Raw genomic sequence first — 16780 nt, 5'->3', positions numbered from 1 at the left:
ATCATATAAACAGTCGCTAATTTCCATGTGGCTTTACCCAACGGTATTTTTCGAACATCTTTAAACGACGCTACCAAAAAATGTAAAATATATGTATATATATTATTGCATAAATGCAAGTGTTCTTTCGTAATTTAACTTTCAGCAATATGATAACAAGTGAAAGCCAGGCTGACCGCTAAAATGTAAAATCAATAAATTCACTCTAAATCCGAAATTAAATCATGACGTTGTTTTGACAGGAGACAAGATTTCGTTTGATTCAGACATCTGTGCATATAATATTTGATCTTTGCCAAAGCATACATTGACAAGCACTAAACTGATATGAATGCGCTGCATAACAGTGGTAAACTTTGCACAAATGATTTAATCTAAATATTTTTTTATTAATCAATAGTTATACATACCAAAATTTCTATACTTTTAAGTACAAAACTACTTTGAACATCCTTTTGCAAGTTTGTAACGCTAGCAATGTCGCGCGTGCTGACAAAATATCTTCCTATTTCATTATCTTGCAATAGGATGTTAAACGTGTTCTGTGTTGTACATTTTGATAATTTTTGATTTGTTGTAAATACAAGAATTTAGGTGACTACCTGTACAGTTTTTTTTCAAACATGTGTGTGCTCAACTAGACTATTTTTCATCATGCATTGAAAACAAAATATAATCTTGCTATAAGGCAGTACCTAAATTTGTATTAAATTGCAAATTTCTATTTACATTTTAATCAAAATTAAGAGACTTTTAACCTGATCATGTTGAAATGTGTATGTCAAAATATTATGGAAGCTACAAGCTTTGATTAATATGATGAATATTTCATTAAATTTTTTTGGTCTTGGAAAGGTTCGTATAACTGGTTTCATATATACTTGAAATTTCTCGCATTGGCAAGTCCGAATTTAAATTACTCAAGGAAAATGCCTGTGTACAGTAAGTCAGGATTCGGTCAAGAAATTTAAATTTGCTTCCAAAGTTTGCTAATTTCGTCGAGGATGGTTGCAAATGATTGTTCGGATTTGGCTTGAGATAAATTTCAAGTAAATTTGTAACCAAAAATGAGAACTCTTCACTTTACTCGTACATTTAATTTCTCGAAATTGATAAATGTACAATAACACTTCTATTTATTTACAATATATACATAAAGACAAACCGTTCGGATCATTGACTTAACGAAGGTAATATGTAAAACAATTTATTAAAATTCCATAATAAAAAACTGCGCCACTCCTGTCGAATTTGTGAAAGTAATTAGCTACAATATGGCGGACCGTTTCTTTAGCAACGTCTTTTATACAGATGATTTCTTTGTACGGTCAGTTTAAAAAAAACAGTGAAATTTATTTTGCGTATCACCTTCGTAGAAATTAATGCATCGAGAATAATTGAAACCTAGTATGGCTAGGGTGAAAGAAATTATTTGCCACATTAAAAAAATAAAAATTCAAGAATACGAGCTATCATGGATCACAGTGTTCTAATCTTGGTTAAAAATGTTTATGACACGAAATTTAATCAGTTTTTTGATTGCATAACTTAGTAACTTAATTCCTAAGTTGAATTGTGTTAGTTTACTTTTTCCTAGAAATATTTCACTTTGTAACAAAAGGAATATAATCTCTAAGACTTGAATTTTTCAGCATGATAAGAACTTTTTTTTTCACAAGTGCAACACTTAAATATAATGCGTCGATGAATTTGTGTTTAAGGGTGGAAAAGTTATGAAAGTTCTTAAAAAAGTGGATGAAACTGTTATTTCCGAAATCTAGAAAATATAATGTAGGTATATGTGACAGAGATGGGATTTACCTTAATGAACAAAATTCAAGGTCTCTAGTAACAAGTAAACTGACGCAATTTCACGATGTAGTTAGATTTCATATTAAATGCTCTTTGTAATGAAAGAAAAAGCTATGCGATAAATTTTGGTGTTATAAAAACTAGTTTCCTCGATAAGAAGTATACTTTAAATTAATCAGATATTTATGTGGTACTTATTGTACACAAGTACATTTCGCCATTTTATAAATAAGAAAATATCGATCTGAAATTGAATATGTTTGCTTTATCTTCTAAGCTTAGGCCTGTTTGAAACGTCGCATTTGAAAATGAGCCGAATGCATTAAAAACAAAAGAAAATGAGATAAAATTCCTCATTACCTTTTGTTTTAAATGCATTCGGCTCATGTAAAATTCGACGTATGAAACAAGCCTTATTTTTTGATCTATATGATTGAAAGTATTAGTAATAATTTGTTCTAAAATCATAGTGGAGTTGTTACCTGAAAAATCACTCGCCTAGTGAAAGTCATTAAGTTCCCCCCCGGAACTGCGGTCACCAAGAAATGGCAAACGTGCGATCTACATTGAAGCTGTTCTCTTCTTCTTACAAATCTTACATCTTTGATCTATTCATTTTGTATAAGATTGTGATAATACCTTCAATTGATCAAATCCGAGGTGGATGGTTGATATATTCTTTCACGTAGTTATTTAACTCAATGACTCAACTAAAACTGTCGTCACAGGTGCTTTGGTACTTTCCATTGTTTGGGAATGGACTTTCAACAAAGTTGCTGCTGTTCCAACTTGTTGTTTTGCATAGTAATATTCAAATGAATAAGCCAACCGAAGTCGCGACCATTGCAATGGTTCACTAGTTGACCAGCTGGTTGTGACTTGGGTTACCTCTTCTTGAATAGCAATATTATTTGAACGAAGTTCATTAAATATCGACATTTCATTGCTTTTCTTAACATTTGAGCTTCCCAAGTTGCTTTCATTATCCGAATCTTGTTCCTCTTTGTCCTCGTTTTCATTTTCCTAAAAAGAGTACTTGTTGTTAGTATTATTGTGAGGAAACTCAAAGAATCATTAAGGTTCGTGTAGACTTAAGTGCTTATTTTATCAAACTTAAGTTGGATTTCTAAAGTATAGAGGTTGCCACGGTGTAACCAGAGAAATATTGTGTCCAGAATTCATTTTAGATAAAATCCTGAATTAACATTGATATTAAAACATATGTTTCGATGGCATTTGAATAATGTAGAATGTGCTAATAATTAACTAGGATTGTGCGAGCTTCATAGTATTGCTCAATGCCTGAGTAGCAGTAAATTTTCAATTATCTTTAAAACCTGGCTATTTGTTGACGACAATTCATCTTGGTTACAAGATTCACAAACAAAAATCAATTCATCATCATTTTGAACTCTGTTGTAGGTGTCTTGATCAATTTCTGCGCATGTCATATGCAACCATCTAATAACAAAAGGATGGAAAACAGTTATATCTGGGATTCTGTAACTGCTTGCTGCTATTTTATTCAGTTGTGCAAAGGTTTTGACATTCTTAGGTTTTAAGATGTCGTCTTCATTTTCTGTCGTTAGTATCAATACATTGTGCAACTGTTCCTAGGATTGTATGTATTGCAAGTCCTACATATTTGTAATTACCTTTTACAAGTATCACATTGAACAGCAACAGACGGGGGAGAGGGAAGACAAAAACCTTTATTACACAACGGACAACGGCCTTTCTTCTTTAACAATTCACATTCATTACACATGAGCTCTCCATTCCCCTCAACTGGAATTGTCGCCGAAGGAGTGTGCTTACCACAAATTTGACATCTTCGACATTTCTAAAAAAAAAGTATCGTCAGTGTTAATACTTGACATGAGCAGTAGAAACACCACTATGTTTGACTTTCCAATAGTTGAAGTTTTGATTGAAAGTGGTAGCTGTGTTCTTAACAAAAATAACTCAAAGCAATGGTATCATCACATTAGTTTTATTTTCATTTCAGCCAATCACTATCCACCAATATCAATAATTTTACATTCAAGCAAGCATTATTTTGGTTTACTCATGATTCAGAAGACTTTGCTTCTAAAATTTACCTTGCATTTCCAGAAAGCTGCATACTTTTCAAATTCTGAATTCCTACCATCTTCGATACAATTCATATGACATCCTCTGTCACAACTACGACATAATAATGATTTTTTTACGTCGATTGATTTCCTAAACGAAAGAATACACAGAGTGAAATCAAAAATATCGGAAGACGGAGAAGATACTAATGCCCTATGAGCAGAATAAACTCGCCCGTAAAAATTCAATAAAATTGAACAATTTGACTTAATTAGAAAACATTATATAAAAAACAATTTAAATCGACCACGTTGACGTTCCACATTGGAAATATAGAAAGCAAGTCATAAACAATGCTTTCTTGGATATTAATCAACACATATCTCAATGAAAACTTTGTATTGATGATTGTGAGATATGAACGCATCGTAGAACAAGTATTTCATGAGGTTCACCTACACGTTTTACAGTATCTCATGAGGTTTATCTACACGTTTTACAGTATTTCATGAGGTTTACCTAAACATTTTACAGTATTTCACGAGGTTCACCTACACGTTTTACTGGATTTCATGAGGTTTACCTACACGTTTTACAGTATTTCATGAGGTTTACCTACATATTTTACAGTATTTCATGAGGTTCACCTACACGTTTTACAGTATTTCATGAGGTTCACCTACACGTTTTACAGTATTTCATGAGGTTTACCCACACGTTTTACAGTATTTCATGAGGTTTACCCACACGTTTTACAGTATTTCATGAGGTTTATTTACACGTTTTACAGTATTTCATGAGGTTTACACGTTTTACAGTATTTCATGAGGTTTATCTACATGTTTTACAGCATTTCATGAGGTTTATCTACATGTTTTAGAGTATTTCATGAGGTTTATCTACACGTTTTACAGTATTTCATGAGGTTTATCTACACGTTTTACAGTATTTCATGAGGTTTATCTACATGTTTTACAGTATTTCATGAGGTTTATCTACATGTTTTACAGTATTTCATGAGGTTTATCTACATGTTTTACAGTATTTCATGAGGTTTATCTACATGTTTTACAGTATTTCATGAGGTTTATCTACATGTTTTACAGTATTTCAGGAGGTTTATCTACACGTTTTACAGTATTTCATGAGGTTTATCTACATGTTTTACAGTATTTCATGAGGTTTATCTACATGTTTTACAGTATTTCATGAGGTTTATCTACACGTTTTACAGTATTTCATGAGGTTTATCTACATGTTTTACAGTATTTCATGAGGTTTATCTACATGTTTTACAGTATTTCATGAGGTATTTCATGAGGTTTATCTACATGTTTTACAGTATTTCATGAGGTTTATCTACACGTTTTACAGTATTTCATGAGGTTTATCTACGCGTTTTACAGTATTTAATGAGGTTTACCTACACGTTTTACAGTATTTCATGATGTTTACCTACATATTTTACAGTATTTCATGAGGTTTACCTACATATTTTACAGTATTTCATGAGGTTTACCTACATATTTTACAGTATTTCATGAGGTTTACCTACATATTTTACAGTATTTCATGAGGTTTACCTACATATTTTACAGTATTTCAGGAGGTTTACCTGCATGTTTGACATGTTTTACAGTGACGACATTCCCACCCCAATCGCACAGCTGGAGTGACTCTTACTGAAGGATTGACACATTCACCGTGAGCTTGGTACCCGCAATTAATGCAGAACAATATATTGTTAACATCACCAGGGCAGTTACAGGTGCTGCAAAACGCTATAAATAATAGCAATACAATTTAGTTGCATAGCACAAAACAGCGCTGCGCAGAATGAGAAAAACCGAAGTCAAAAATAGACTTTTTAAAGAAATAAATTGAGTTTCAACAAAATGGTGAATATTCTCGCACGATTCCATGTCAAAACCATACCAACGTCTTTGCTAATCTCTTGCCATGCATATAGCAGCATTTCTCACTTAAATGCTTGCATAATTGTGCTCGCATATATAAAATAGCGCACCCCCACCCCCCAACACAAAAAACTCTCACAGTACAGCTAACTATCGTAATTATTGCCTAAAGCAGTCTGAAAACTAAACAACTATAAGATTGTTACCTATGTTCTGCAAAAGTTGTGGATGATCCAAACAATAAGCTTTCAAACTACGCACATTCTTAATACAAAAACACAGTAATATCACCATTATATCAAGTACAAACCCGGCTGACCTAACACATATATCAGGCTTAGTCTAAGATAACTTACCTGATAAACGCCAGCCGCTATTGCGCATGGAAGATGAAATATTTTGCTACAATGAGGAACCGCACAGCTGACACTTGCACCGTAACGCTTGCACCAAGAACATGTCTATTAAACAATCACACATATAAATTGGTAGGAGGTGGTAGAAATCATACGTTACTAACTAATATGACCATGATACAATAATTACCACCCAAGTCAAAGGAAATGAAAAATGCGAAAGTTTATCTAGTGTCTTGGTTCGTATATAGATTCAAAAAAGAAGAGTCTTCTCGTGTTTTTGCCTATTTTTATTGTGTTCATGCTAAGTTACCATAAGGCGAAATTGAGTTTTAATTATGGTTACAGGTTAAAATTCTTTACCGTAAACATGGCTTTCTCAACAAGACTCGTCACTTTAAGTGGACCTTCGTTACTTCCGTTAGCCGCTGTCCACGTTGCACACTTCTCGTGCACCCACAAATCACCGCGAGCATCACAAATTTCTGTAAGGTTTAACTTTGTGTTATAACCAAACCTAAGTTTGGCGAATTCTTCCTCCAATGTTAGAATTAACTTCTCTACAATCTCTTCCGGACTTTTTGATCTACGTCGTTTACAACGATTTTCATTGTTTCTACAAATTGATAAAAATTAAGTTTTTCGACATTAATTTCAAGGCTAGTTTCTGAACTCTATCTCGTCGTTGGACTGATTCTGCTCAGAATGAATGCAAAATTTCACTTTTTTTACTGCAACATATGCATGGCATTAAATTTATCGATAATCACAATTTTAAAACACACAGAGCTAAATCTTGGCATCTTGATGAAATATTTTTTTGTTATCAGAAGGGGGTCACTTGACGAGACAATATGGCCACATCTTCATTACACTTAATTGGAGAATTGCAGAATAGGGTCAATAATATAAAATTATCAATTGTTAAAATAGAAAATATCACCAAATTTATACCTGCCGCTTGCGTGAGAAAAACCACGACTAAAGGATCTTTTGTGCATAGAGTATCTTGATTTGTTCTCATTTAAATTGAAAGTTGAATTTTGCCTTTCAAAACTTCGTTCCTCTGTGTGACGAAAACGGTCATAAAAACGAGCAAACTTTATCATCTTTCCAAGACCAAATTGAACACTGTCATCATTATTGCACAGACAGCAGGAAACACTGAAAAAAAACCAAATAGACTTAAGTTAGAACTTGACTAATGTCGCATTATCATTGAATCAAAGATTGAGCCACCTGTCAAATAAAATTTTAAAATATTGTCTTTAGACTGTAGCGCATTTTAATTATGTTATGCAGATGCTTTACAATGGCCAATTGTATCAACAGTTAGTTTTATAGTTACCAATAACTATATAGACTTTATGTCAACAGTAATGTCGAATTTACAAAAAATCAGTTTACCATGATTCGATAGGGACTGTTTCTGGTATTTCCCATTCAGCGAGAGGAGCTTCGTGGTCCTCTCCATTATGGTACATCTAAAATGTTTAGCAGAATAAGCTTAAGCGGCCACATTTTACAAACGCAAGAATCGTTTATTTTCTCTCTTCAGAAGTTTGGCACAAAAGTAAGCTATAATTCTTAGAAAAAAATTGCACCTAGCTGAACCAATAAAAACCAAAAAAGAAAGTTAATTACAAAAATAACAAATTTGTACTTAAATTCATAGGATGTTCGGAGAGTTAACTCCCCTTCCCCCCACCCCCCCACACACAATTTAAAAACGCCTTAGTTTAATATGTGTTTACATGATCACTTGTATTTTCTTCGTTCACTTGATCTCGTTCACTGTCACTTGAAGAAAATTCAGCAGGAGAACTAAGGTGTAAATTGTTCCTAAAGACAATTATAAAGATCATCAGTTTTCGTAACTAAAGTTGTTATGGATATGTATCCATATATATGTATACATCCATATACATCCATATACATCCATATATATCCATATATTTGTAGTGGTGTTGAAAAAAATCACGAAAACTACAGATTCATCCCGACAAGCCTGCTGCGTGATTGCTCACTCTTCAGGGGATTTAATGAAGAAAGATGATTGAAGGAACTACTTATGATAAAAGGATAGAAAACCTAATACCCAAACTGCAATAAGAATTGGGGTGAAGTGAATCGGCTGAGAAAGCGAAAATGGGAATGGTTGAGCAACTCGACTAGGCTTAGTTCTTCTTGATTCATGTGTTTATTTATATCTAAGATTTTGGAACCGCTGTACGTACAATAACAAGCAAGTCGCTTTATTCATTTTAGCTAACGATAAAATTCTTTCAAAAGGAAGATTCGCTTATTTTTCTCTCCAAAATGAAGACAAAACCGGCTCACAGTGTTAAATTAATGAACTTAATTTTTATATATAGATAGCAGCCTCTATAAATACATGAATTAAAAACGTGCCACTTGACTTAAATTTTTACTTCATTTTTTAGCAAAGGCTCGCCCTTGAGATGGTCTTCAATCATCATCTGTGCTTGCGTTTAAACACTTCGTGTAATAAACATCGACCACAATACAACAATATATTACGTAAGCATATTGCATGGACATTGCGCCAAAACATCGCGGTATCTTGAAAATTTCGTAACAATTTCGATAAGCCACAGGAAAAGAAGTTAATTTAAGCTGATTGATGTATCGCAAATCGATTTCCGACAACTGTCAAGTAATATAAGCCATCACACAACGACAAATCAAAGAAAATGCAGCTATCTTTTTGAACAAAGTGCCATGGACATGATTGTACTAAGAACCCTTTTTGATATTTCGTCACTTGAACATAATACTTTTTGTCTGATACAGCTGTTTTTTATCCTTTTACAATGAGCTTAATTCTAAAGACACGCATACCTCTAAGTACGCTTTTTTCCGTAGTTGATTGATTACGGGCAACAGCATAAAAATAGCAAACCACATTTTCCTTCGGCATATGAATGTTGAAGTCCCAAAAAAGCTACAAAGTGATTCTTATATATAATGCCGAAAAACGTATCAACAATTTATCTTGTTGACACAACATAGCCACATTTTTAACGCAGAGGAAATTGCCACTTGAGAAAGCGAACAGCAAACTCATGAATGTCATAGAAACGATGACGTTGAGGAAAAGCTAGTGATTTATTAAAGTATGTATAAAGTAGTTTTATTAATGAATGCATGTTACGTTTCATACTTTTCTTTCCACAACTGTAATTTACTCAAACAATATGCTAGAGTAAATGGACAAAAATCCAATTTTTTAAAATACGTAGCAAATAAGCTATAAATAGTCTACTCAGCAAGCAAGAAGAAAGTTACATGTACAAAAGGTGCCAATAACTTTAACAAACCTTGCAGGTGATGTTTTATGAGATATATTTTCATAATGCGAGTACGGTAGATATGGAATTACATTTGAGCCAACGGGCGGTGCTTTCGACGGCATTAACTTACAGCTTTGGTATGAAATGGGATCGTGTGATGAGATAGGTGGATTCATTAAAATTCCTGAAGAGGAATAAAGAATTTAGTTATTTATAAAAGGAAGAAGTGCTAGGATTGCGCAACAAGCACAATGATTTCAAAGAAATACAAACAGGTAAATTTGTAGGATGCGTGAATTGTAAGATTTCCAAAAATCGTTGCGAAAAATCCGCCAGCTTTTTTGTTGTTTGAAAATAAATCTTACCTAGAGCAGAGGTGGGGTTTACAGTTAAAGAATTTCGAAACCAATCTGAAGAAAAATAAAAAAAAAATAAAAAATCAATATCAAGTAATGCTTCAGTCAGCAACAGGCCCAAGCCCCAAGAAAGACCTTCTGCCCTCCATTGCTAGAGCAATTGGGTTGTGAAAACCCACTTTAAATCAAGTAAAGTAAGAAGATTCTGAAGATTGTTTCTGATGCAAGCAATAGTGTATAAGGGGCCGATTACATGGAGCAATTTCGGCCCGGGCTGAAATTTTGTGTGATTATATGGTCAATTTCAGCCCGGTGTTTAGACCGGGGCTGAAATTTACGAAGCTCATCCGAGGCATGATCGCCAGTTGTCGTTAATTTGTTGTCATCATCATAAGCAACAGGTACGCAATTACGCATGCGTGAATATTTTCAGCTGTGGTTTCAGCCCGGTGCTGAAACGATTACATGACAGATTTTCCAGCCCGGGATGAAATTTCATCCCGGGTAGCTAAAACTGGGCTGAGATTCCAGCCCACTAGAATTGTTCTCATGTAATCGCGTACGCTATTTGTTTGGATATTATAACAGATCCGGGCTGAAAATTGGCCTTGTAATATTTGTTTTTCTCTTGCCTAAATTGATATTATTTGTATGGATGAGAAAAAGATTGAATGAGAAAGCTTAGAAGCTGCAATATGTATGAATACCATTTCTAAAATAATGAAATCTAAACTTGACACCACAAGGTATAAACTAAATTTTAATATATATTGTTGCAATATAAATTCTGCATTACCATTCATACAAAAACAAATGTAAGCAAACGAAAACAATTAAATCAGTGATTAGTTGTCAAAACTTTTTTTTTAATTCGTAGTTGTTTGGAAAAGTTTGAAACGAAAACTGAGCATTCAACTCAAACGAATATACATCATAAAAATTTTATTGCCTTATCATATGAATAACTAAAGTATAATGCCCATAGTTTTAAACCATAAAAGTAGAACAAAGTTACATATCAGAAAAAAAACAACAAAAAATAGAGATGCTAAATAAATAACACCAGATTTTGTAGCAACACTAGTAAAATTCCGCGCATAGAGTATGCACGTATGAAGACAAAACACAGGAAATTAATCGCTGTTGACAGACGCATGTATATTACTATCCAGACAAGACGTTAATAAATTATAAATATAGACATAAAACCTGTTAAGAGCGCTATAAAATGTCAGGTAAAAATGGTCTGTAAATTTAGTAAGATTTTATCCACAATCACATTCTTGTTCTTAATTTCGGTAATAGATAATGATAGCGAAGAATAAAGTGAGTTAAAAGAGACTTAGACAGAACATTATAAACAATATTTGGCGTGAATGTCACAGTTTTTCATGGAATATTAACAAGTAACTAATCAAACTCAACATTTGTAGTCGTATGCTAGCTGGTTGTGATGAGATCCTTTTAATTAATGATCATTAAATACTTAGCTAGAGTAGAAATCAGCCAACAGCTTGTATCGTAAAATCTTGAACAAACCATGCAAGATGTGTTGTCATGCAATACAAAATTAATGTTGACAACATATCTGCTATCAGTTTTTTGCAGAATACAGAAATTGAGAAAGCAGTACGGGTATAATCTGGCAATATGGTTGTTGATATCAATGGCAACTAGTGCACAATTTCATGTGTATTTTTAATAACGCAACACAACTTTATTCCCAATCTTAAAAAGACTAAATATAATACAGACAGAAGAATACAACATGTAAATAAATATAAGTCGATGATTCGGACAATATACGCAAGAGAAAATGGCAATGACAAACTTGTAATCATATAATAGATTGCTACATACTTGTTATTTACGTATCTTCTCATGGCCAACCTTGTTATAATCTATTTAATTGCAACACAATGCACAAACCTGGGGGTTGAACTCTTTCATAATGATATGGATTAACACACACTTTGCAGTTCTTTAGGTCATAACCATAACGACAGTATTCAACATGTTTCAACTCCATCTTGTGGACATCAGGAAACCTCCATAGCCTTGTGTATATCACATGTGGGAAATCTTTCTTTTCCCCAACTTGCAATCGGCCATCCATTGTCCGTTGCAATGTGACACATCTAGAAAGTTGCCTACCTTGAGATGTGATTGCAATTATCAAAGACTCCAGTTCATTTGGAGTCTTTTTCAATTTTTTAACAATTGATTCAGTAGCCTTTCGAGCGAAAGTTTTCAACTCAGGACTGGGGCATTTGAAGTGGACATAGTGAAGCAAGGTTTGAACAATCAAAGGGCAAGGATCATCTTGAGTTGGAATTGTTAAAAGAGTGCCAATAGTGCCTGTGTTGGTACTCAATGCCAAATGATCGTATAGGCTATTAGCTGGCTCATCTTGACACGACATGGGATGAATTAACGTTGCACAAGCACCTTTAAACGATGGCGGAGATACATTATCTGAAAAAACAATGGGATCAAATAACAACCACATGAACGAATGTCTGTTAATTATTGAAAATATCATAAAATTCGAGACAAATCCATACAGACTTATATATCCCTTTATCAAAATTTCTGCTTTGATCTTTCAACAACTGTTTAGTACTTTCTACGGCATCTTTTATAAACTGTGGTTGATAAAAAAAGACCAAATAAAATTTGCTTTTCGACTATTTTTCTCGCATGTCAAGCGTCCTGATCAAGAGAATTAAGGCAATCATGAAAACGGTGAAATAGATAAGATTAATCCTTGGAGTAACATGGATTTAAGTTTGCGAAAAAATTTTCGTGTAAGTAATTAAAAGTCAATTAAAGCAGTTATGGCTTGATTATATGGAGGCGAGCAAGCCCGATGATTTCAAGGGATCGAAGGAAGCCAAAACTTCAAGGTTAAAATCTACAACTGTTTGCAAAGCGCCACGCATCATTCCAGTTGTAATTCTCAAATTAGGGCAAATTGGTTGTTTAAATTTTAAATGTTTTGAGAAGTTATTAAATCGGAATATTGTGAAATTGCTTGAGATGATTTATCTGCTGATAAGTATTGAATCTTTTCCATTTGCAAAAATCACTTAACGCTTGGCTGAATCCCGGCTACCGGGCTCATGTAATCACACCTTTAGAAACCTACCCTACCTATATACTCACTAATTGCAAGTATTCAAGAGCAAAGTTTTTGATACTTTGAAGCTCTAATCGGTCATATTAACAAGTAAATTTCCCCAAAATTGGAGAAGTTAACGTTTTTGTAGTCTAGATTTTGAGTGTTGTGATGGCTATTATTTAGAATAAAATCATCTTGCAAACACACATACGATATATGCATATTATATTCGAGCCCCGTGCTTAATCAAGTGATGACGACCGCACAAATTTTCTTTATATTTTGTATTCTAAATGAAAAAAAAAGTTCTCTTCTTCCCAGTCCAGAGGCAGGTGTTTTGACATCCGTTCATTACGTTATCGTCAACCTCCATTAGCATGGTATTGTCACATTGACAAAATATTCCTTTTGTGATTGATACGATTGCCGTCACGAAAATGAAAACTTAGTATCGCGCAAGGATTTTGTTCGTCATGTATTATTGTGGAATCAAGAGCAAGCTTTTTCAAAACATATAGACGGTTGTGTTTGAGAAGGATCGATTCCCTTGTTGTACTTGGAAATTGTTTTAGACAAATTTTTATACATTAATTTTCGTCAAGCACATAAAATCGTTTTCTTTGACCCGAGAAAGAATTGGTAGCTGTAGATATTTGTGCATTCGAAATTCTTGAGATTGGAAGAATTCTCCTTTTGTTGGCTTATACTTTTAATGGCGAATAATTAAATTGTTCTTTAGCGGACTATGTTTTGTTTACATCGGCCTACATTGATCACGTGCTTTCAAAGGGTAGACTGCCTTAATAAAGAAATAGCGTGCATTTTGCGACGTTTTCCCAGAATGGTTAGCAAAGAACAGGATATTGTTTGACCTTGATAGGACCTGATGCCTTCCAAAATCTTTATCTTGAGGTTGGAACCTGGCAAGATGTTAACCTCTGACCTGTTGTAGTATACAGACTTAGGAAATAAAAAGTACGTGTAAGGGCGAAATGTGTTACTTAAATGGAAACCTAGAGTCTTTCTTTGAACATCGCCCCTATGTAAGCAGGATCTAAAATCAGGCTTTAGTTATGCTTCAACAGTAACGTTCCATGCTCTAAAAAAGATGAATCAACGTATATGATTCAAACTCCAGTCACATTACTTCACATTTTCATGAGACAAAGTTTCAAGACATCAGAAAATTTACTTTGCATTACGTAAAAATCTATGATTTTTTTGCTACAAGTTGTGTTCGTATAATAAAATCCATAAAAACACCCCCCGTCGCACCTGCAATTATTAGCAAAGTGATTTATGGGCAAGCGCCTGGGGACATGGCAGAAAAAATATGCAAAATACATCAGTGAATAATTAATATTCTTGGCAAATATTGAAATAATTGAATCCAATGGTGAAACTGATCGATACGCACTGTTAAACGAACATCCCTGATTCAATAAATGATTATGAACTATGTGCAGTAAACTAGCTGTAGCGATTTAACAATCTCGTCGTGCATGCAAAAGACCATTAAAGCAAGAGACAAACAAAAACAAACTACTGTAGTTCATAGCCGATATGTCGGTTTAACGAAAAATCAAATAAACAACCACAGAGTGATTGTAGCCAATGGCACTTGTTTCAATTGTTTCGTTTAATTTAATTATTTGATATTTTCCTGGTGAAGACAATGTACGAACATGTCACATTTCCAATGTTATTTTGCAATCTAAGAACACCCGTTCTCAGACACTAACACGTCTGATACTTGTCTAGAAAATTCACAGTCTAATTTATCATTTAACCAGCTTCTAAAACTAGAATATATTGTTAAAATTACCAACAGAAATCAGCCTGCCATTCAGAAGGTTGGAAGATACTAAATCTTTTAAATAGAATTTTCATTGAATAATGAGCATAGTAAGGAGATGTTGTAAACACAAGTCACGCGGGTATGACGAATGACGCATATACAAGCGAAATGACACAATATAATCATTAAATCCATCACGCTAGCCGCTGTCGTAGACGTGAAGACGACAATTATTTACCAAACATTTTAGCTCAATCTTGCTCTGTCCGGAGTTGTTGCTTTACCAAAAAATAAAACTAAATCTTTTGCGGAGTATTCTTTATATTTGCTGTATACAGAAATATTAATTGCTGGGGAAATACACCAAACACATAAATGGCATCGAGACACTAAAAACACCAATAATAGCAATTTTTACGACGATTAAATACTGCACGCTATATGACACCGCACGAATGCAATAAATGTGGCAATTTACACGATGTAGAATTTTTGTTCCATACTTACTGGCTAGTGTGTGTATGGAACCAATTCTTTCATAATGATATGGATTCACACAAACGGTCTCACATTTTAAGTCAAAACCATAAAGACAAGAATCGTTATGCCGCAATTCCATTTTCTGTATATCGGGCCACCTCCAAAGTCTTGTGTATATAACATGAGGAAAGCCCTTTCTCTCACAAACTTGCAAGCGGCCATCAAGAGTTCTTGGGATTGTGACACACTTACTGGGTTCATTGCCACGAGTAGACACAGCTCTTATCAAGGCATCCAGTTCCTCTGATTTTTTCCGCAGTTTTTTTACAAGTGACTCAATTGCCCTTTTAGCAAACTTTTCGTTTTCGCTGTTTTCTCGAGCGTTTGCAAATAGTAAAAGGTGCATAACAATGTTCACGTTTGGATCAGACGAACTGGGGATTCGTTTGTTGCCATCCAAATGACGTGACACGCTATCCATGTTTAAGATTTTACGTTAACTCTTTATCGAGTCTAATACGTACATTTGGAAATGTATACGAACGAATTTCGTTTAGAAATGCGTTCACCGTAGATTATCCGAACGTAAATTTGTCTCGAATGTTATGCCTTGAGACTTACCGAAATAAATCAGAGATACAACGCGTGTAGTACACATTGCGTCGTCCAATAGAAAGTTTATTTACATATTTTCAACCAATCACAAGCCGGAAATATACAATAAAAATTAACCTGACACGCAACATTCGTACAAAAGTCTTGTCCATGTAAATTTACCGCGGGAATTTTTTATAATAACATTGAAAGACAAAAGAAATAATATGTACTCTTCAAAGCCTAAGTAAGTTAGGCATAATTCAATAAAAAGTTCAAGTGCTTGATTTTTGCGATGCAATTTATAATGTTCATTCTGTTATTTGTCACTTATATTTTATAATTTATTTTCAACAGCGCAAAATAAATAATACGGGAAAGTTTTCACTGAGCTGTAACCTCTACAGATCTTTCGTGCCGTCACCTTGACCGCCTAAAGCGTCCTTGTTGTGAAACTCAGGAAACTTTTAAATTGCTATTGTCTGATATGCAAATATCGGTCGTGTTTTCAATGTTTTCAGCGTGTGCCATATTCTTCATTTCGCAATTTTTACAGTGCGATTTACTATAATGTTTGTTTGAAATTTTGAATATTTCAAACCCACAATACCCAAACAAATACACCAATTATTGACGGTGTTCTATGTACAGCAGTAACAGCACTTCTCATATTTCTCGAAAGTTTGTCAACAAATCTAAAAGCATGACGTCTATTTTCGTCAATTGGATCTTTTGACATGTCAATGTCGCTCATGATATTGACATAACTTATAGGTAGTCATTTTGCCTTTGGGTTTGGCTCATAATGATCACAGTCACATGGCTAAATCAGATAATTTTATCTCATAAATAAAACTTGTATCGTGGTATCTATGTAAAGACCAAATGGTGTAAACGTACCATTTATTGTATGTGAGATTGTGAGTCTGCGTGCGTTCTTGTTGACGTAACACGTCA

At 33.9% G+C, this 16780-nt stretch overlaps 1 protein-coding gene across 1 annotated transcript; it reads right to left on the bottom strand.

The window, feature by feature from the left end:
• Positions 1-368: 368 nt before the first annotated feature.
• LOC124439902 lies at positions 369-15840 on the bottom strand. Its single transcript, XM_046990186.1, has 15 exons — positions 15257-15840; positions 11760-12305; positions 9840-9884; positions 9502-9658; positions 7915-8002; positions 7568-7644; positions 7115-7324; positions 6524-6776; positions 6161-6265; positions 6011-6068; positions 5504-5669; positions 3915-4038; positions 3468-3655; positions 3150-3273; positions 369-2835 (listed from the first exon to the last, which is right to left on the bottom strand). Exons 1-15 carry the CDS (start codon positions 15708-15710, stop codon positions 2506-2508), a joined length of 2925 nt encoding a protein of 974 aa, XP_046846142.1. The 5' UTR covers positions 15711-15840; the 3' UTR covers positions 369-2505.
• Between the last annotated feature and the right edge of the window lie 940 nt (positions 15841-16780).

This window comes from Xenia sp. Carnegie-2017, unplaced genomic scaffold, assembly GCF_021976095.1.
Source record: "Xenia sp. Carnegie-2017 unplaced genomic scaffold, XeniaSp_v1 HiC_scaffold_2, whole genome shotgun sequence".
Classification (NCBI taxonomy): Eukaryota; Metazoa; Cnidaria; class Anthozoa; order Malacalcyonacea; family Xeniidae; genus Xenia; species Xenia sp. Carnegie-2017.
The sequence above is the reverse complement of the archived record's forward strand: the minus strand, read 5'-3'. Positions and strand labels throughout refer to the sequence as shown.